Source organism: Tiliqua scincoides, chromosome 1 (genome assembly GCF_035046505.1).
Source record: "Tiliqua scincoides isolate rTilSci1 chromosome 1, rTilSci1.hap2, whole genome shotgun sequence".
Lineage (NCBI taxonomy): Eukaryota > Metazoa > Chordata > Lepidosauria > Squamata > Scincidae > Tiliqua > Tiliqua scincoides.
In genome coordinates, this window is record NC_089821.1 from 304314763 (window position 1) to 304337088 (window position 22326).

Sequence of the window (22326 nt, forward strand, 5' to 3'; positions counted from 1 at the left end):
GACTCAAGTCCTACCACGAGTCCCTTTCTCATGTGTGTGTGTGTTGTGTTCCAGCTTACTTTCCCCCCCCCCGTATCTTCCACATTACGCCAAAGACCTCGTGGATGATCCAAAAGCAAGCAGACCTTCTGAAGGATGGCACAGTAGCAGATATGGTGGAGGATAGGTTCCATCCCAGGTGGGAAGCATCTTCAACATCCATTAGTTTAATTTTGAAACACCTTATTTTTTTTTGCCCTTGAATTTGTAACTCTGCCCATTACTTTGACATACTCTGTATGCAAGAGCTATCTGTGGACCCAACCCTATCCAACTTTCCAAGGCCGGTGCAGCTACAATGCAACCCCGAGGCTAGGGAACAAACATTCCCTTACCTTCTGGAGGTCTCCATAACTACCCTCCCATTACAGGATGCAGCACACACCCCATTGGCATGGCTACACCAGAGCTGGAAAGTTGGATAGGATTTGGCTCCAAGTCAGTGAAAACAAATGTGCCCACATGGGTTTGTCAATCTGTATTTATTCATGCCACGTATAAGCAAATAAAAATTTGCTTCCTCTAATTTTCTAGGAGCTTTTTTTAATTTTAAGAATCCCAAAAATATTCCAAGCCCTTCAGGTCTGAAGGTTCTGGCAGCTGCCTGCCCCCTGAATCTGGGTCCAGGAGGTTCGTCTAGCCCAGTATAGTCCACCCCAGTAGCAGCAGCTCTCCAAAGGCTGAAACCAGGTCTTTCCAGCACCTTCTCTCTCTTCAAAGCTGGGTAGGTGAGACTGCAGATGGGACCACCTGCATGCAGCACAGGTACTGTGCCATTCAGCTATAGTCTCACTGGCAGCCCAGCCCATCTCAGGAGAGCATAATGTCTTCAGCATCAACAGCCACTTGCAGCATAATAATTCAAAATACTCACCTTCTTGGAAGCAAGCTTGAGCTGAAGCCTCTCTGCTTCTTACAGATCTATCCAGAGTGGAGCAGTTTGTTCATCAGAGCGGCAGTAACACCTGCAGCTGTTGGTTGGTTTTCACTTGCCTGCCCAAACTCACCACAATACTCTCTAGCTTATCCTCCCACATATACCAGTGGCTGAACTTCCCCTTTAAGATTTGAATGTCACAACAGCCAGAAACTAACCTGCTCTCCCATAGCAGTTGCCTTGTCTTAGTTACACACTATGGCTGGAGACAGTCCATAGGTTTCCAGAGAATTGAATGGTAAAAGCCATTGTTCCTCTTGGTGTACCCACAACGTGCGGCTGCGGTGAAGAAGGTTAATTCCATGCTTGGGATCATTAGAAAAAGTATTGAGAATAAGACAGCTAATACTTTAACGCCGTTATACGAATCAATGGTAAAGCCACACCTGGAGTATTACGTCCAGTTCTGGTCACCACATCTCAAAAAGGACATAGTGGAGATGGAAAAGGTGCAAAAGAGAGCGAAAATGATGACTGGGCTGGGGCACCTTCCTAATGAGGAAAGGCTACAACATTTGGGCCTCTTCAGTCTAGAAAAGAGGCGCCTGAGGGGGGACATGATTGAGACATACCAAATTATGCAGGGGATGGACAGAGTGGATAGAAAGACACTCTTTTCTCTCTCGCATAACACCAGAACCAGGGGACATCCATGAAAGTTGAGTGTTGGGAGAGTAAGGACAGACAAAAGAAAATATTTCTTTAACCAGCATGTAATTAGTCCTTGCCACAGTTAAGTGGTGATGGCATCTTGCCTAGATGCCTTTAAGAGGGGATTGGACAAATTTCTGGAGGAAAAGTTCATCACAGGTTGCAAGTCATGGCAGGTGTGTGCAAAGCTCCTGATTTTAGAAGTAGGCTACCTCAAAATGCCAGATGGAGAGTAGGGCACCACAATGCAGATTGTGTCTTGCTGTCTTTTGTGCTCCCTGAAGCATTTGGTGGGCCACTGTGAGATACAGGAAGCTGGACTAGATGGGCCTTTGGCCTGATGCAGCAGGACTCTTATGTTTTTTCTTTTACCCCACTGTTGCCTCTGGCAAAACAGATTTGGTAGGTTTCTGAAACATTTCAATCCCCAGACTCGTCAGCTGGAATACACAGCCCTCTAGCAAAGCTGCTTTTCAGAAAGACACGTCACTAATGGCACACAGACAATGTCACGTGTAGCAGAACCAATCCTCCCATCGGTGACCTGGCAAAGCTTCTGTGCCCAATCTCACAAACTAGCTCAGCGAAAAGGCCACTTCTGAGCCATGGCTAGCACAGGCTGGTCGGCTGCTAGTCACCCATGACCAAGGCATGCTGGGGTGCTACCTCTCGATCCAAGCATTTGGCACAGGCAACTGACAGTCAACTTACATGTGCTAGCCCTGGCTCGGCAGCAGCCTTTGTGCCAAGCCAGTCCATGCAGTCAGATGCCCCGGTTGCCAAAGGGGCATTTGGAGCAGCTGGGCAGGACAAAGCACAGTGCCGGGCCCCACCCCCTCTCAACAGCACAGGGCATCAAAACCAGCCGAGGAGCCTCCAGAGGCAGGTAGAGTAGCATGTTCAAAGATTCTCTACATTAAAAGTGGCATGTGGGGTGCTGTGGGTTGGCCACACCTGGTCTAGGTTATGTTCATGGGTAGTTCAGTGAGTTGTCACATCTGATTGCTTGCAGGCTCTGCTGCAATTTAACCGAGTACCCATGGGGTACTTTCCTAGTAGTTTTTTCCCCCCAGATGTTCTTCTGTTTGATCTCCTTTGTTTGGGATGGTTGTAATGGATAGATCTACCAGTATGTTGTTTTCCCTGCTTCTCATAGTTGGTCTCCCCACTCAATTGGATATTTGGTATTGGATGGTTTTGTCAGCCTGGAAAGGCAGCTCATCTAAGAGAAGGAAAACTCTGATCCCAAACCTCCACTGCCTTGTGGCTACATCCAGTTGTGGAAAAGGCTTCAGAAGTCAACCTCGAGGCAAAATCAGGAGCCAGAGTCCCTGAGGCAGTTCGTGGCTGTACACAGTCACACTCTGGCAACTCCTGCGACGCCACTGGAACCAACCGTATTGGCTTCTGCCTTTCCATTGGATCATTCCAGCGACGTGGAGAGGGGGGATTTGCTGCCTATCCTCCATACCTTCTTTACCCAGGCTTCGCGCACTGGAGAGGAACCACCTTTCAGAGCGCGATACCATAGTCTTTCGAGGCTGAAGGTTGCCAACAACAACAACAACATATCGTTTTTGTTTATTCCAAGCTGTTTGATTATTCTAATATTCTGTTCTTAAAATTGACATAAGCCACATTGGAGGTCTCTCCGGGGACAGAAAGGCAGGGTGCAAATGGCCAGATAAAAAAATAAGCTAAAAATGTTGGAATGGAGATGTGTCAATCCCTGTTCAGGATTTATAATCCATGCATGTAGGTTGCGGTTGAATCCAGCAAGCATAAGCCCCGAACCCCCCTTCATGTGTACTTTTTACTCACTTGCTGGTCTGCACAGAATTAGGTTATATTTTCCACCCTGTTCACTCACTCCACCGCATTTGCTTCCATTCTGTAAAGCTGAAACACTCAGAAAGGACTCCAGAAATTATAACATACTGTCGCATGGAAAAAAAAGAGAACGATTTATTATAGTAAATTTATGATAAAATTGTATAAAATAACCATTTATTTTGTTTTTAAAGACATCCACAACATCACTTTGGAACAAAAATGTACAGATAATTGCCTGTAAACCAATAAATTACAATTTTTTTAAAGAAAAATTTCCAAAAGGAAAAAAAGCCCCACTGTCCATGGGTTGGAGAAGATGAATCTCGAAATTATACATAGTATTTCAAATAAAGGGTGTGGGAATGAATGAAAAGACAAGTTATTTATTAAACAGCTCTGAATTATACAAAGTTGAATTTCAGCTTTACTCATACAGCTCAGCTGGTATTTTGTGCTGCATGCAAATGGAATGGATGACTCAGTGACTGTTCTTGAGCGGCAGACATGGTTTCAGCAGCATTTACGACAGCAGATAGTTAGGCACAGTTCAGCAAGGAGCACGTCAGAAAGTGAACAGGTAGTTTATATATTTACAGCTGCAAAGTTATACATACTTTTGGATTTAAAAAAAGAAAGAAAAATATTCTAGCACTGATTCGCTAAAAGGAAGGAAATAAAATCAGTAGACTCTTGCACCTTTTTCTTACAAGTAGGGTTGTCTGTAAACATTCAAAGAAAACATTTTCTTTTCCTCATTAAAAATGACTTAGGGGTCATCTGCACCAAATAGTTTTTACATGTACACTTAAGACATTAAGTGAGTGGTTCCCAAACTGTGAGCTAGGGCTCCCCGCTGAAAACAGGCAGGGGTGCCACAGAATCCTCATGAAAAACCTATCACCCTATACAATGTATAGGACTGTAGCCTTAATAGAGAGCCGTTGCCAATGGCCCAATAGGCTGCTAGTCAAAAAACTTTGGGAACCACTGCAGTAAGTGTATAACTAAAATGTAGTGCTGAGTTAAGGAAAACTTGTATCATATTATACACTTGTCAAAAAACTGTGGTTGCCTGCAGCTCCTTAACAAGTGTGTGATCTGTGGCAAACCCGGTTTTGCCTATATGTAAAGTGTGAAATGACCTCAGAGCTAATTTGCATTTCAAGTGTTCCTGAGGTTCAAAACACACACAGCTTGATCGTTTCCCAATGGGCATGTTCAGTCTGTGATCTTGTGAACAACCCTCTGGAGAACTTTTGGAGTGAATGGAACCCAGACACACTGGTCCATCATGTGGACACCTGGTCAGTTAACAACAAAACAGTTCAAACTTGGGCAAAGCATTTGACCTGGGGAAAAAAGGGCCCTGTGAATTACTGCTTCATTCAGTTTTATTGTCATCAACAGCATAATCATTCTCCCAAAGCAGGCAGGCATTCTCTTGAGAAATGTACATTCTTTCCATTAAAATGGAATAACAAAATAATAACATTCTAACGTAACCTAAAAAGTACATTTTTTCAAGTTTATAGAATCAAAGTTTTCAGAAGAAATCCTGAGGCAATCAGACACCCAAGTCACCATCGAATTTCAACAGCAAGTGGGGTTTTTGTTCCTCTGAAACTTACTAGTCAAGATTTAAAAAAAAAAAAAACATATATAACAAAACATGCACACACACAAAAAACACATTAAAAAAACAGAAAGAGGTGACTTTAGCCAGTGGAATAACCCAGAAACACCAGAAACTAAAAACACAAAAACTCAAGTAAATGGAACCTAGGCTATTCAAAAGTAGCAAGAGGAAGGTTTAACAAGACTGTATACAGCATATAAAAACTGGGAACTAACAAGTGCACAGAAGAACTCAAAGATGGGGAGTTATGTGGCTTCCTCTTTGGCTTAATTACATCTGGTAATGGGAGACTAAACTCTAATAATACACACACAGGCCTGGCTTAGAGTAATTTAGAGACTACATGTAGTGAGAGAGCAGGATCAAAGTCACTTGTGCCACCTGGCCAGGCACACTGAGAATCATATTTATACTTGGGGCTAGCAACTAGAGATGCAAAACCAGTCTGTGTTCACATATGGTGAAGAATTGAAGGAGTGGCAAGCACTGTGATCTCTGGACATGTCCTTTAGAAGTAAGTTGAGTAGCTCCTGGGATACTCCCACTGAACTAAATCATGGCCATGGGGGCAAAAATTGATAAGTTTACATAAGGGTGTATTCCAATAAGTAGTTACTACTTTTAGGACTGCATACAAGTTTACAATGGGGCTTAGGCAAAGCCACCTGGAGGCAAATGTTTGGTCACATGGCAAAGTTCATTTAGCACATCCCACTATCCAACATGAACTTTTCACTTCTGCCAGATTTTATTGATTGCACAGTCACCAATTTAACTTGCCTCATGCCCAGATCTAAAGATGTCTCCCTAACATTGCTGGATGTGCCCATTGGTGAGCTTGTGAGCAGTCACCACGTGAAACTAAAGCAAGAAAACTGAATAAATAACTCCTCCACCTGAACTCTAAGAGGAAGAGGACCAGAAACCTTTGCTGCATGTCTCAACAGCAAGAGCAGCACTTGTGTTATTTAAGCCCCTGCAGCCAAGTCTCTAAGAACAACACATGCCAAAAGACAAAAACCAATTGTTCAGCATGAATCTTCTCAAAAGCAGTTAGAACAATATATGAAGGCCATATGTTTTGTTATTTTGCCAGAGCAATTTCACTTCCAGCTTTTAATGAGCTATTTTTTATCCAATTTAATGGGCTAGCCATTTTCATTATTTGACGCATCCAGACTCTTGACCCACCATCCCAGCTCTCAATACCAATGTGGTTCCAGCTACAGCAAGCCCCCTCTTTCTAGCCCTCCCTAATATAACAATCCAGCAACTGGGGATTTGCTAGACTAATACAGCATATGTCAGAGACAATCATTCCATTCTGTTCAATTTCAAAGAAAAACAGGTCAGCAAATCCTTCTGAAAGTATAAAATCTTTTGTCCATAATTTTAGTCCCAATTAGGGTGAACACAGATTCACCCCTTGCACCATGTAATAATCTACCACTTAATGTGTATATACTCAGCCACTCTTCTGTCCAAATCACCCTGGCAAGCGGTAAAGTGAACGTTATTACATATCTGCAACTGAAGAAGAATATAAGGAAGTCATTGGAATGGTAAAAGTGCTCCTCATCTCTTGCCAGGATCATAAAGACAGCCAGCTTACAAAGCAGCATGCTCTAGTATTCTATTATCATTTTGCAAATAGTCATTTAGATGCACCATATCCACTGCATTTATTGGTGTGGAATTTGCACAGCGGCATAGCGACAGAGGGCGCCAACTGGGTGCCATCCATAAGAGGGTGCTAAGGGAGTGCCAACATCTCTCCTGCCCTGGCTGCATCAGCCTTAGACATGCCTCAGCTCACCCAGGAGGAGGCTCAGTCATTGCAGCAGGCGGGAGAGACACCAGTGCTTGCCGTGGCTGGAGCAGACACACATCGGGATGCACACCAGGCATACCACAGCTGGCTTCTCCTCCCTTTGGTAGTGGAAGCCCAGCAGACCAGAAGTGACATGTGACGTGATGATGTCATCACAACACCGCCAAACTTCCAGGTTGCCAGGCTCCGGACTGGGCGATGCTACCCCAGCAATGCCACTGTATCAGCAAAATCCCTTTGCTTTAGTAAATACCTTTTAAAGACTAGTTCTGGCTGCTTATGCTTCATTTGTGTTCCTTTTCACATGGACAAAAATCTTTATGCACAAGGTGGGGCAAGGAAGAACTGAAACGGATCCTCTTTCTGTCCCCAGGAATCTTCTATGAAGCTGCCTTATACCACTAGTCCTCCTAGCTCAGCACTGCTTACCCGGCCCAGCAGTGGCTCTCTAGATATTCCAGGAGCAATCTTGCCCCATCCTGCTACTGCTAACTGGAAATGCTGAGATTTGAGCTTGGGACTTTCTGCACACAAAGCATGTCCACTGCCATGGGACAACGAATCCCTCGAATGAAAGCAGAGCATGAAGCCATGCACATTTTATGCTTGGGAAAGCCTTTTTCATTCACAAAATTATACCCAGCACATATTTTCCAGCTGAAATTCCAGCTGAAACTTGCCCATCTCCAACAAGAAAGAACAGATAGTTTCCTTTCTTGCTTTCTTTTTTAGTGACTACTCAGGAGAAGAAAAATGTTACAACAGGCAGAAAAGATTTTACAAGCAGAAAAGATTTTGCTTTGCCAATTGGCACCAAGCATTTTCAAAAGTGAGAAGTGCCATTTCCCCCTCCCTGTAAGCCAGCACTAATTGTTTAAACTTTGGCAACTAGAAGTGGAAAACAAATTTTTTTTTTCCTTTTAATTTTAAAAAGCTGGTGTTTTAACTAGCACACACTTCAGCACTGCTGTAAAATTATCCATGGTATTATCCAAAACTATGATGGTCTGAAACATAACATCAGACCAATAATACTGCATTTAAAAGCCAGCCACTTGACACATTTGTTTCCCACAAGCCCAGTTAGGTTCACATATCTGGATTCAACAGGAATCGGACGGCAGGAGCAACAGAAGTGAATGGAGGCTTAAACTACAGCTTTGACTAACAGCAGAGAAACAAGCATCAATTATTATTTTTGCTTGAGACCATGGATCCTCAAAGCGCTCTGCCGGTCCAAATTACAGTCCAAAGTTTGGCATGAAGTACCATAACACATTCAGCATTGTATCAAATAAGTTAAACATATAGTAACGCAGAGAACATGCTAGGCTGAAATTATGAACCCACTTAAAGAATACATCAGCTGTTAACACTGGTGGACGTACTCCTGGTAGTCGCATTTGTGCATGTTAGGCGATGGCAAAAATCTCACCATTCTTTGTAGCAGCTTTCGTTATCTCCAACCTATATTTTGGAGAGTAGAGGTAAATGTTGCCAGAATGGTGGTCTTCCAAGCCTTGTGACCAGCTCCAGAAGATAACAAAGACAGGCATTTCCTGGAGACCCAGCTGCAGGGAAGGGTCCGCTGCCTCAAGGGAACAGCGATCTTCATTTGCACAAGGCATCAAAGAAAGCTGAAGTCACAGAGAGAATTCTCAGCTGGCACACTCCACCTCTAGCAGTTTTAAAGGGAGCCCGTTGAGTGTGCCTTGTGCCCAAGGGCTCCAAAAGTTCAGGAGAAGGCCAGATGAGGAGCTAGCCCATACCTTGGACTCCGACCAGCAGGGCCGGCCTTAGGAGCTGTGGGGCCTGATGCAACAGTTTATCACGGGGTCCCCACCTGCCCACGGCCCCTCTATTTGCCAAGGTGAGTAGCAGGTGAAGCGCACAATCCAAAAGTAGGTGGCAGTGCCAAGATGATGTCACTGCCAAAAGTTTCTGGGGGCTTTTTCGGGCCAAACGGACTCAGGGGCAGATGGGCACGGCCAACCAGCGGCGACATTCCATTTGATCTGTTCCTTGGCCTCGCATGGGGACCCCTCAATGCATGTGGCCCGATTGGGTGAAATGAACCTAGGACCAGCCTTGCCTACAGGTGCAATGTGGCTCATGTTCTTACAGTCTTAACATCACAATCCTATGCATGTCCACTCAGGAGTAAGTCCCAGGAAAGTATGTATAGGACTGCAGCCTAAGTTGTCTGCGAATATCACCGAGTTTCAGAAGCATGAAAGTGGGTTCATGATTTAAACCCTTAACTGTGCAGCTATGGAGCGTTCACACATTAAATCTCATTTGCAGGAAGCAGGGTTTTGTGGATTGTATTAAAAATGCATTTTGATGGCATAAAAGCATAAAAGAATAAAAATTTGGCAACCTCACTACACCAAATCCTGACCTAGCCACTGATTTATTTCCTCCAGACCTATCCATTTGGAATCTTTTAAGAACTGACATAAGAAGTAAATGCAACGTTAAGCTCTGGCACTCTCCATCATTTGCATTTTTTATTACCCGTTCCCAGTGAAACAGTGAAAGCTGTATGATCAGAAGTGGAATGATGCAATTATCACCTAATGGTTTTTCATTGAAGAAGTATGCAACTTAACTTCTCTTGGATTTCTGAAAGAAACTTTCCACTCAATCAACAAGTATGAAAGTTGATTAACACTCTGATTTTAAAATTAAATATACAGCACCAGCCAGCCATTGCCCCCAAAGGGTACATTTTCAAAATGGGAGTCTCTATACAACTAAACAGATAGCTATAAACAGGTTAAATACAGGAACACGTTAGAGCTTTGCCAGTACAGAGTGAAGAACACACAAAGCTGATTTGCTATGGCACATTGGATGAATTACTGGTAGCTGTCTATAAAAAAATTGGAGCCTGCCTCTATGCTGAATGTGTGCTGTTCCACAGTGCTTGTCTTTTTTGTTTCGAAAGGCATATACATAGGCCTGCCATTCATCCCCACACAGCATAGATTGTACCGTATTTGTCTTTTTTTGTGCAATGTTTTAGCAATCTAAACTGCGGCTCCACACGGACTTGTCCACAATCACTCATACACAATACTAACGTCACAGTAAAGTACATACAAGAGTTAAGCCATAGAAAATATTCTTTCAGATCACGTATTTCTCCCCATCTGGAACAAAGTTAGCGTCCTGCAGACTAGAAGTACCAAAGTTCGATTTCTGTGTGAAATTCCTTTTCTTGACGGGGGACAAAGCCTCCAACACAGACCCAGAAATGTTGTTGGCAGTCCTGACTTTAGCAGCTGCGGATGGTGTGGTAGCAGAAGAGGTTTTATTATTGGTGATGACATCCAAGTTTCCGCTTGGATCGATGATGGCGTTTATAACTGCAGAAAAGAGGATGAAAAGTAGGATCAGCCTGAACTAGAAGACAAGAAAGGGGCTGAGGGTTCACACATGCACATATTCCTCTTGCTTCACATATTCTGCTTGCCGTTCTTATGTTCAATAAGAACCAAACCAGACGCAACTTTTAAGACCTCTAAAGTCTGCTGGAGGTGATTATTTGAACTGCAGTTGTGACAAGGGACAGAGTGTAGCCTTTTGTTTGCCTGTTTCTGGCCAATACCAACTGGGGGGATGTAAGATTGTTAATATTAATACATACATTTGTATAGTGCTTTCAAGCAACTGGTTGTAATTCTTATAAAAATCCTATAAGGTACACAGCATCATTTCCAAGTGGCAGGTGGGAGATTGACAGTGCAAGCCTAAGCCTTCTCTGCACTTTGCTGCACCTGTAGAGACTGTGGGGGGGTCTCCCTCCTCAGTAACCTTTGCTGTGCAGAGTCCTGAACAGAACTATACCTGGAGTATTGTGTCCAGTTCTGGTCGCCGCATCTCAAAAAGACATAGTGGAAATGGAAAAGGTGCAAAAAGAGAGAGACTAAGATGATTACTGGGCTGGGCACCTTCCTTATGAGGAAAGGCTAAGGCGTTTGGGCCTCTTCAGCCTAGAAAAGAGACGCCTGAGGGGGGACATGATTGAGACATACAAAATTATGCAGGGGATGAACAGAGTGGATAAAGAGATGCTCTTTACACTCTCACATAACACCAGAACCAGGGGACATTCACTAAAATTGAGTGTTGGGAGAGTTAGAACAGACAAAAGAAAATATTTCTTTACTCAGCGTGTGGTTGGTCTGTGGAACTCCTTGCCACAGGATGTGGTGATGGCATCTAGCCTTGATGCCTTTAAAAGGGGATTGGACAAGTTTCTGGAGGAAAAATCCATTATGGGTTACAAGCCATGAAGTGTATGTGCAACCTCCTGATTTTAGAAATGGGTTATGTCAGAATGCCAGATGCAAGGGAGGGCACCAGGATGAGGTCTCTTGTTATCTGGTGTGCTCCCTGGGGCATTTGGTGGGCCGCTGTGAGATACAGGAAGCTGTACTAGATGGGCCTATGACCTGATCCAGTGGGGCTGTTCTTATGTTCTTAACTAGCTGCTTCCTCTTCCTCGTCTCCCATTGGCTCTTTACACAAAGACCAGTATTATAAACCATCTATTGTATTTAATTGAAATAGGGCAGACAAAATATAGCCAACCTTCAAGTTGTTTCTGAACTCTTCGTAGCTCCTTCAGAATAGAGCTGATTTCCTGGCAATAAAGAACAGCAAAGTTATTTCATTGTTTATTAGAAACTTATTTTGGTCTTCTGAATCTTACCCCACAGCTTCTTCTCCCAACTGGCCATCCAGAATGACTTACATCAGTCTGCACACACAATAAAATAATTGAACAGTAAACTAGTAACCAACCACCCCCTACAGGAGCCTCAACACTAAAAAAAACTACAGCAGGTACAAAGATCACCATGAAGCAGCACCATGAAAGCTCATTCAAATAGCACAGGCTTCACTCACTACCTAAATGCACTCAGTGAATGGGTTTCCTTGGGCAATGAGTTCCATAGTCTGGGCATACTACCAAGAAAGTCCTGTTATACATCCCCATTGTTCACATTTCGGGGGGGGGGATTGGGGAGTCTTCCATGTGAAAAACAAAGTTAGTGGTAAAAATGAAGTTTGAAAATTGAGGATTTAGGTTAACAATAAAACAAGGGTAGTTTTACAGTTGATGGAAATGCAGGAAACGGTTTTGTTGTGGTGCGCAAAACATGGAACTCCTTGCTCCAAGTAATCCTGTTTGAAACAGCTTCCCATGAGAACTCAGCCTGGCTCCCTCATACTGCCTACTTTTAGGTGGATGGAGAAGACAATTTTCTTTAAGAAGGCTTGGTTAGGACTCTGATTTCAAGTTTCCATTACTGAGGATGCATGCCACGCTGGACCTCAGAACATCTCCCAGATGTGATCGGAAGGTGTTTCTGGTCATGCGTGGGAGGTCCTTGAGGTCCGACCCACGGCTTCTATTATCCATGAGTTTTGGTATCCAAGGGGGTCCAGGAACAGATGCCCCACAGATACAATAACTTTTATCTTTGTATTACAATGGTATTTTGTATGCCGCCTTGTGTTACGTTGACGGTGGGTGATTTAACTTACAGCACCTTTTTTTTTTTTAAACAAATAATCACCACTTTTGAAAGCAAGCCTTCCTGATTTAGGACAAAATATTTCCCACCTTGTTTGAAGTCTTTAGAATTGGCACTTCATTTTCAGAGTTAATTTTGGCCTCTATCTCCTCCCATGTCCGTTCGGTATTCTGGAAAAGAATTCTGACAAACACACGTAACGGTTATATTTTGTCAAAAAGGGCCCCAAAAAGTGTTTAGGAATATATCATATAAAGCAATAAACTATCTTAGGACAAGCAAGTGAAGTTTCTCAGCATGCAGTAATCCCTTGATAGACTAATATCTTACAGTGGCTCCTAGGGACCCACTATAGCTTAATGTTCAGCTATTATTATTGATCAGTATGCTGGAGACCCATCAAGACGCAGCACTGTTATCATTTTAATGAAGAAATTGTGCTTCTGGTGGAAAATGCACACGAACGAGACTATCAAGAACTGGGAGGCTTCAGGAAACAAAATTTAATGTGGCCACCAAGTACAAAAATTTACCCACATTGGCCCTTACAGGTTCCCCCCACTTCTTATATTTGTTTCATTTCAGGGCTAGCCTAGCCATGAGGCCACCTGAAGAGCTTGCTCTGTGACTTGTCTGAACCAGGAGCTGTGTTTTAACTGTGCTAACTGAATCTCAGTTCCAAATATTAGTCTAACCATAGTTACATGTTAACCACAGTTAAACCAAAGCTCAAGGTGTGAATAAGCACCAGAGCTGTGGTTTAACCAAACCACGATGTCATCATCACAGCTCAGCAATGGGGTTGACAGAACTCAGCTGAACACATCCTTAGCCTTGTCATTCCCCCAATGTCAACCGTATCAAATAAAAAAACTCATTTCACAAGTGCGTTCCTTGTGGGCAGGAGGTCTGGTCTAGAGGGTAGAGCCTCCATTTGCCTGAAGATTAACATCCACAAGGTCGCCAGTTCGAGGCCACCGGCACCGTGCGACCTTGAATCAGCTGGCAAGCTGCAGCTGAACTGTTCCATCTGCTCGGAGCGTGGGAGGATGGAGGCCAGAATGTTAAACCAGATCGGAGTGTAACACCTTGAATGTGGTGGTTCTTGAAAGAGAGAACCTTCTTTCAATTTGTAAAAATTCCTGCGTGGATTTAATAAGCCTGCCTGTGCAAACCGCCTTGAATAAAGTCTTGAATAAAGACCAAGAAAGGCGGTATATAAATACTGTATATTATTATATTATTATATTATTCCTTCGCAGTAAGAGTCAGGCAAAGCATTAGGGGTCTGTCACTACCAACACAGGACAAGCAGAGTGAGGACATCACTCACTTCATTTTCTCTGCCAGGTTCTCTGTGTTTTCACGAATGGTGTGAGATAACTGGGACACTGGGTTTAGCATCAGGTTGTCAAAGATCACCTGAAACATAAGCAGAATAAACCACAATGGCAGCCTTTCCTTCACCAATAGGTAGACATTTATCAGAAGTGTTATTGCAATAGGACTATATTCCTGCACCTGGAAGATAATTTGTGAGATTTCAGCCGAAGCATGTCCTTGTGTTAGTAATACAGGGGAATAGAGAAGACTATATTCTCCTGTAGTATTGTCTTGTAGATTAAAGCTTGATCTGATAAATGCTAATAAACGGAATCCAAAGGACTGCATGAGAATCTCCTCCTATGCACTGGGAGTGTTGGATCCTGGCCAATATTCCGTTTGATTTCAATGACCCTTCTGTGACGTTAGTCAACATTCTCACGTTTATTTTTCTTTTATTTCTGTTTATTTAGGTTTCACATGCATTTGCATGTGCTATATAGTTGTTTTTTTCCCCCTGGCCCAAATAAATTTGCAAGCTAAATAAGGCTATGCTTTTGATATTCATCCATGCTCTGGTCCCTTAGCAGCAAGGTACTGCTGTGTGCAGAGGTTTGACTGAATACACAGGCATCAAATATAGACAGATGAACTTGCCTCTTCCCTGTTTCGTATCCTCGTTTTCCTCATGAGATCGTCGTCTCGACTGTCATTCATATTTTGGTCAAAATCATGGAATCCCGTTGAACCAGGAGGTACTTTCTGGTAATTCAGGCTTGCTTCTGGTATGTGCTGCACCAGCTTGAGGGATACATAATGAGTAATCAGATGAACAACAGTTATATTCAGTTCAGAGCAGAGGAGCAAAATGTAGGATGAAATAAACAGGCAAATACAATGTTATCCTCCAATCCTATTTCTAAATGAAACAGAACTGAGACTACACATTATGTATGACAAGAGAAGTACTACTGAAAATGACACTCTTGTCTCATGTGCTCCCCTGCTCGTACCCGTGATACAACATCATGGCATATGGACTTTCCTCAGTTCCACATTAACTGTCACTAGGGGGAAAGCTTACAGGGTGATCACAGGGTGAGTGATAGAGAATATGGTATGGAAATGTTTTCCCTTTAATGATCCTTCCGCAGGTTCAGCTGCAGAAACTTTATTGCGACGTTCACTTCTTTTACATAGCCAAGTTCTACCAACTACTCAGAACTCCATCAGGGCCAACCTATGTGTGCAACACAAACACTGTTTATGTTGAATTTTTTCAGGTTTCTTATACAAAGGCACCAATTCCCATCATAATCTTAGTTTTTTTTTGGCATCATCAACACTTGTTTAGTTATCTTAAATTATGAGTTTGCATGCATTGTAATCCATGTCACAGAATACAATTGAACAGCGTAAATTCTGGCTAAACTATTGACGCTATGTCAAAAATAGCGACGCTCTTGCAATTCTTGCACCAACATTAATTCAGAAACATTGAAATATTTGGTTGGTTGGCAACCTTCAGTCTCGAAAGACTATGGTATAAGCCTACAGCACCCAGTATTCCCAGGCGGTCTCCCAACCAAGTACTAACCAGGCCTGACCCTGCTTAGCTTCCAAGATCAGATGAGATTGGGCATGTGCAGGGTAACAGTTGCTGTCTGAAATATTTAGATAAACATGAAATTATTCAGATTTTGTTACACAGCATTATTCGAAGCCGCGTGAACCCATCAATGAGACACAGCAGTGGTTAGCATGTACAAAAGGAAAGGACTTAATATTAAGGACTTAATATTGTTTTCAGTGGAATCTCTGTGTTAAGTGTATTTCAGGTCTTAGGTGGCCACTTGGTCCTTCCAAAATTTTGATGCTTTTTCAGCATTTTAATCAGCTTCAGTTAAAATAGTATGTTAAAACCATCTAATAGCACAACACATTTTGCACAGGCAACTACTCAATTTAACCAATGGCTATTTCTATACTATTTTGTATCAATTATATGCACTCATTTTGTCACAGAGTAAAGTCAACATGTGGTTGAAGTCAGCTAGCAGGATTGTGCCTGCCTCACTCCTTAGCCTCTATGTATTTACCATAAGAAAATGTTTGCCATAAGGCAGTCACGAGACAATTTCCGGTGGGCAGCGCAGCACCTAGCTCAGTTACAGAGCTGAAAATACAGGGTATAGAGCTGTTGGACATGACAGGCTCCCAGTTGGAGAAAGGCATGGTGTTTTGCCCTAAATGTGTGGGAAGACAGGACGCTGGAGAGGGAGACTATATGGTTGGAGAATGATACAAGTCTGTGTTCTGCTTTGACTTACAGGCTGGAATGTTTGAACTCCGAGCTGTGCAAAATAACAGCACAAGCTTGCTGTGTAATGGGACCTTTGGCTGATCACAGTTTAAGTTTGAAGCCTAAATTGATTGTGTCACTTTTGGCCAAGACATCACTTCCAAGTTATTGCCATCACTTCTGGTGGCTCCTGGCAGACTGTCTTTGTAAAAAGTGGATCCCAGTGCTAAAAAGTTTGAGAATCATTGCCATAAGATCTAATGGCCTGGATAACACATGCACCCCATCATGTCGTACCATCATTACCCCACAAAATCAGAAGATAAAGAACTGTATAAATAGAGGATGTACTAAGGTCTCTAAAAGCATCCATGCCAGGTAGCAGTTATGCCCAAATGTACAGAAGATGAAGTGATAAATATCCACAGAGAAGAAGCGAGAAAAAGTAAGAAAATACAGATATTGAAAAGTTCAGGAAGATTAAAAAGGCCACTACATTCTTACTTCAAACAGATCAACCTAATGAGGCAGAAAGCAACTTTAAGAGAACGCTACTGTGCTTGAAAAAGAATGGGATGGAAAATGCACCTGGGATGGAATTGCTGCTCGCAAAGATGTATGCGTAATCTGTATTTAAAATAGGAGAAGGAAACAAAACATAGAGAGATCAGTTGTGGGTGTAAGATTAGAAAAATTTGCACACTTGTAAGAGAGAACAAACTGAAACGCAAAGTACAGGACAGTGCAGCTGAGAGAGAAAAAGTCAAATCAAAGAAGCAACAACTCTATTGTAGGAAGTTCCAACATGCAAGCTAAACACAAAAAGTGACCTCCTACTAAGTTGGGTCTGTCTAGGCCAGATCTATTCTAAATGGCAGAAGCTCTTCAAGGTCTTTAGCAGAGATCTTTCCCAGTCCTGCTGCAAAAGATCCTACTTGAGATGGCAGGGAGTGAATCTAGAACCTCCTATGTGCAAATCAGGACCTCTACCAGTGAGCTTTAGGCTCTCACTCATCTCAACAACTGACAAGGGGGCTGCAGGTTGCATTGGGTGACATGTATGGGGGGGGTGACACCACTACTGGTCAAAATTTTTAAAATCTTGGTATTTTCTAATAATACCATCATATATATTCAATTTACAATTTCATGCAGAATGCAATGATACAAACCACACTGAAATACTTCTATCAAAAGTTATATCCAAAAATACCTCTGGGGCGGGGCAATGGTGCAAAACCATGCCCACCGCCTGGGGTGTTGACCCACCTACTGCATGGGAGGAGGTCCATCATCAGGGTAACACACTGGCCTCCTGCACCAGATGACACAAGCCCTAGTGACACCACTGACCTCAACCTCTATGAATTACTCTCAATCTCTCAAGAATTACTGCTTAATTTTTTGAAGGACACCTGAAACCTGATATCCTTCCTGAAAGTTACGCAAAGTAGAAATAGAGTGATGCAAAATAATTTGGTGATTCCTGACGCTTTGAAGAACCTAAGCCCAAGCATCTGTTCAAAGAAGGAGATGCTACTTAGGTGTTGGGGTTAACCCATTTTTACCCAGCCCACAGCTGCACACATTTGTTCCCTGCTGTGTATATGCAACACTGGGAAGCAATGGCTTAAGCCTGTAAACAGTTGGTCAGTAACTAGTTTCCATGGAGGCCCCTCTAAGGATAGGAATGAAATGAGGCCTCAAAGTGCACTATAAGCTGCCATTCTCTCTACACATCTCTCTAGGATCTGCGGTGATGATGCAAAGGAGGTAGCCAGGATTCCTCAAGGTCCAGAGGTCTCCAGTTGCTTATCCCTCCTACAAAGGAACAGAGGGTTTAACCTCCTCTGTGTTTTTACAATTGATTCTTAAATTTTCTCTGGCTTTTCAAGAAACAGAGGAATCTTCACTTACGTTATCAGAATAAAATGCCATCGTGTCAAGATGATCAGAGGCATCTAGCAAAGCGGATTGGAACAGGCATGCGTGTTAACAAGTCTCAGTCTCACCTGCAGGTCTTTGATATTTCATCCAGATCAAAGGGTCAGGACCTTGCATGTCTACAAAGCACCACATATGTAAAACTGCCTATAGCTCTGTACTAATCTCGCTTTCTAGGGGAAGCTGGGTGTATCTATTAATATTTTACTTACAGGTAATACAAAGCCCAGGTGAAACTGAGAAATAAGAGGGAGAATCATTATATGGCAGCAGCAAAACAAGATCTACAAGTATGTAACTGAATTTCACATTACCCATTATCTGCTGGTAAAGTAACTATCATCCTCCCAGCCAACAGCACCGGGCTAAAGGCATTTGGTAAGCTGACATGAAGAACCAGCAGAACAATTAATAAAGCAGAACTAGGTTTTTGATGTGCAAGATGACAAATCCAGTGGGGGTAAGGTGAGCAGACAACATGTATTATCAGCTAGTTAAACCTTTTTTACCCTTGATTTGAGGCTTGGAGTCAAATATGCAGTCACTGGTACCACCAGGCAGTCAATACTCTTCCTCAATAGGGAGGAGGAGTTGCAACTACCATATACTGAGTCAGACCACTAGTCTATTTAGCTCAGTATTGTCTCCACTGACCAACAGAACCTCAGACAAGGGTCTTACCCAGCCCTACTGGAGATGCCAAGGACTTAACAGAGGACCTTCTGCATGCAAAACAAGCACTCTACTGCTAAGAGGCGGCCCTTTGTAACTACTTGTCTCAGTTCTGCCTCAGCAGGACATCCATGCTGCTGCTGGGCAGGAACTACAGGGAGACAGGCAGTGGAAGGTCATAAACTACAGGTGAGTAGTGCCAGACAAGGGAAAGAGAATTCAATAACTAAGGCTGCAATCCTAACCACACTTTCCTGAGAGTAAGCCCCACTGAACAAAATAGGACTTACTTCTGAGTAGACCTGGTTAGGATTGTGCCCAAAGTCACATAGGTCTAGAACAAAAAGGTTTAATACAAGCTTTTTAGAATGCGTGAGAGGGTGTCAAGGCAGCTGTGAGAATCACGGTCAAGCAACTATCCAACTGAGAGGAAGCAGTACCTACTGGCACTTTAAACTGAACAGAGAAAGGATGCAGCTGTAAACTCTCATGAACATGCATGCAGGATGAATGAACATGGAGAACAAACATGCACAGGATGTTTGCTGAACCTTAGGGTCTGTGTAGTGGGGGTGCACAAAGTCAAAAACAATCTCAAAACTCAGACTTGCCTTTCATAGGGGAGAACTCATCCTGAACATAGCAAATTTCCAACATCTAACTTCAGAATTCATGAAGACACCCTCTCTTTCCCATAACACTGTCCCTGAAATGTGTGATGTCACATCATCACTTTACCCATTTCCCTGTCCTCTCCCCACAGTAACCAACAACATCAACATATGATGATGTCACAAGGTGTTACATCATGTGTTTTTCCATTTCCACTCCACGTTGCTGACTGTTACTTGGAGGAGGTAAGAGAAATACACCGTGGGACAATATCAATACCGTGTTTCATTAACAAAACATGATGGAGAAAAGGGGGGGATCGGGTTGTGGCAAACCATCATTGGGCATCGTGTCTACCTCTACCCTTATTTCATTGCAAAAGCAAGAAATAGCAAATAATTAAGGAGAGTACCCTCAAAATTAATTTTACTGTATTGGGATGGGGATCTAAAAAGTGTGGTAGGATTCTTTTTCCCTCCCAAGCAGAAGAATAAATTAAAGGGAAGAGATGGGACTTGCACGTTTTGAATTTCAAAACAGGGACTGCTGGGATAGTTTGACACCTCTACGATACTGCCACTTCCTTTGACCTCCAATGTGCTAGTACTCCCCACCCCACAAATTTTAAACAGCCACCTTACCTCTTCCCTTGCGGATATGGTGGAAGCAGGAGTGTTAGGTACAGAGCTGAGGGAAGTGCTTGGTCCTGTCCCCGACGAGCTCTGGGAATCTCCGTCGCCAGCAACGTCGTGAATCTCCCGAGCAAGGATTGCAACATCCTTCACCAAAGTCTGACTTAATCTGGAAGAACAGCACGAATAACCCAACAACTGATGAATGTTCAGCCACATATCCATCAAGTTCATGTTTTATTAATCTTGTCTACACAAGGGCTATGTTCAAGACACTGTATAAAGAGATTAAACACTTCTTCACCATACTGCATCACTTCTGTCAGTCCTTGTTAAGAGGGGAAAGAGAGTAAAGAAGAGAGTAATCCTTGACCTTGAATTTGTAGCCCATCAAACCTTTTTATTTCTTTTACTTACTGCATGAAGAGGAACATGCATGTATATGTGGCTATGTAGCACTGGCTGCCTGCCAAGAGAGCATGACCCACGGCAATAATGTGATTTCAGAAGTAAGACTGATAGCAAGAGGGAAGACCACACTTTTTACTGAGAGCACAATCACACACAACTTAAGTTCTCAATAGTCACTCTAGAGCAGGGTAGCAGGGCCGCATTATCTCTCTGTGTAGGGGGCCAGGAAAAAAAAGAATTACTTTACATTTAAAATTTGAATAAATTTACATAAATGAATATATTAGAGATGAAGCTTATATGAATGAACAAATGTCTCACAATAGCTCAAGGCCTATAAAAGACCTTGCGCAAAGCAAGGCCAGCCTTTCCTTTGCTGCCACTACTGTTTCACAGACATGAAACAGCAAGCAGCGGGGGGAGCCCTCGGCCTGCAGCTCGCACAGGAGGTCAAACAGTTGGCCCTTGTGCTGAGAGTAGTAGCGTTGGGCCAGCGTGGGCTCCAGCAAGTCTCCAGAGGGCCACAGGCTCACTGGAGACTGGGCACTCCCCACGGGCTGGGTTGGGGGTCCCCGAGGGCCACAAATGGCCCCTGGGCCGGGGTTGCCTATGCTGGGCTCCCTTCCAGTGGCTGTGGTGCAGGTTAGAAGAGACTAGTGTCCTGATCGCAACTGGGGAAGTGATTTCATGGCCTGTTGGGGGGAAAAAATCCTTGCCTGTAACTTTTATTATTTATTTACAGTACTTTTACCTTGCCTTTCCCCATGAGGGACCCAAGGTAGCTTACCAAAAACAGATTCAAAAAAGATACAAAGAACATAGAATCACAATTTAAAATCTGCTTCCCCATCTTTTCTTTTTAAGTGAGGACTTTGGCTCAGCCCAGCAGGTTAATACTTGCTTCAGCCACCAGAATAAACCAGTGGTTCCCAAACTGTACACTGTGCTGCCTGAGCTTGCCACAGAGAAATCACAGAGGTGCCAAAGGAAATCCCTGGTGGCCTTTTCTTCTGACCCTCCCAGGTGCCACCATCTTGTATCGTGTGATATCTCACAAGAGCTGTGTAAGATCTTGCACAATCCAAGATAGCACCTGGGCAAGCCAGGAAGATTGGCTCCACCATCTTGGACCACACGATTCTTGAGAGATTTCATGAAAGCTGTGCGAGATCTTGCACAATCCAAGATGGTCGCTAAAAAAGAAGGGTGTCAAGACCCCAGTCAATTTGGAAAAGCTGGAAAATTAAACCAATTTTTCAAACATATTTGCATTTCCTAAAACCCCCAACATGGACACGGTATGGAGATATTGAAGAAAGTATGGGGTCCTGATTGTGATTATTAGTGAGTGGACAGAGGTGGGCACCCATGCCAATCCACTGCCCGTGACGACTGGCTCAGTTGGTTTCATGGATTGGCCAGCTCTGTGTGACAGCAGATGTTAACACTTCAAGCACCTGATGAAGCACATTCCAGGCCATGAATGCTTATTCCACAACAGTTGTTTTCGCTGTGACGAACTAAGGACTCAATCCTATGGGCTGGAGTACCAGGAGTACGCGCATACCGCTAGCTCTGGGTGTCACAAATGTGCCATAAAGCACATTTGCAGCACCCAGGTGGGAGGGAGCGCAAGTTGGCGCTGGGACTCAGCACCATGAGGAAGACGCTGGGAGTGGCCAGCAGTAAGTTTAACCGCAGGCCACCAGTGCGGCTTTTTGGAGCTGGGAGAAGACGAGGATCGGGCCTGGGAGGTTCTGCCACTGTATCCTGTACTCCCTCCCTGGCTTGGAAGCCTGACACAGGTCTCCTTGAGTCTGTGCACGTTCAAAAGCAGGCTCATCTGAGGAGAATCATTGTCGCTGGCTATGTTGTACCTGGAGTAAGGGAACGAACGCTTTCCTTACCCTGAGGAGACTCCATTAGCTGCCTCGGTGCCCACAGGATACAGCAG

The 22326-nt window shown here is 43.5% G+C and overlaps 1 protein-coding gene and 1 pseudogene across 1 annotated transcript in view; both read right to left on the minus strand.

The window, feature by feature from the left end:
* Window positions 1-3659: 3659 nt before the first annotated feature.
* Window positions 3660-22326, minus strand: part of CEP170B (centrosomal protein 170B) — a 79946-nt gene continuing 61279 nt past the window's right edge. Inside the window, exons 13-18 of the mRNA XM_066629489.1 lie at window positions 19971-20130; window positions 14457-14600; window positions 13810-13898; window positions 12566-12659; window positions 11527-11578; window positions 3660-10298 (exon numbers count right to left, since the gene is read on the minus strand). Of these exons, the coding sequence (XP_066485586.1) occupies window positions 10060-10298; window positions 11527-11578; window positions 12566-12659; window positions 13810-13898; window positions 14457-14600; window positions 19971-20130 (778 nt within the window). The 3' untranslated portion in view covers window positions 3660-10059. The remainder of the gene's footprint in view (window positions 10299-11526; window positions 11579-12565; window positions 12660-13809; window positions 13899-14456; window positions 14601-19970; window positions 20131-22326) is intronic.
* Window positions 15348-15467, minus strand: LOC136638254 (5S ribosomal RNA; annotated as a pseudogene).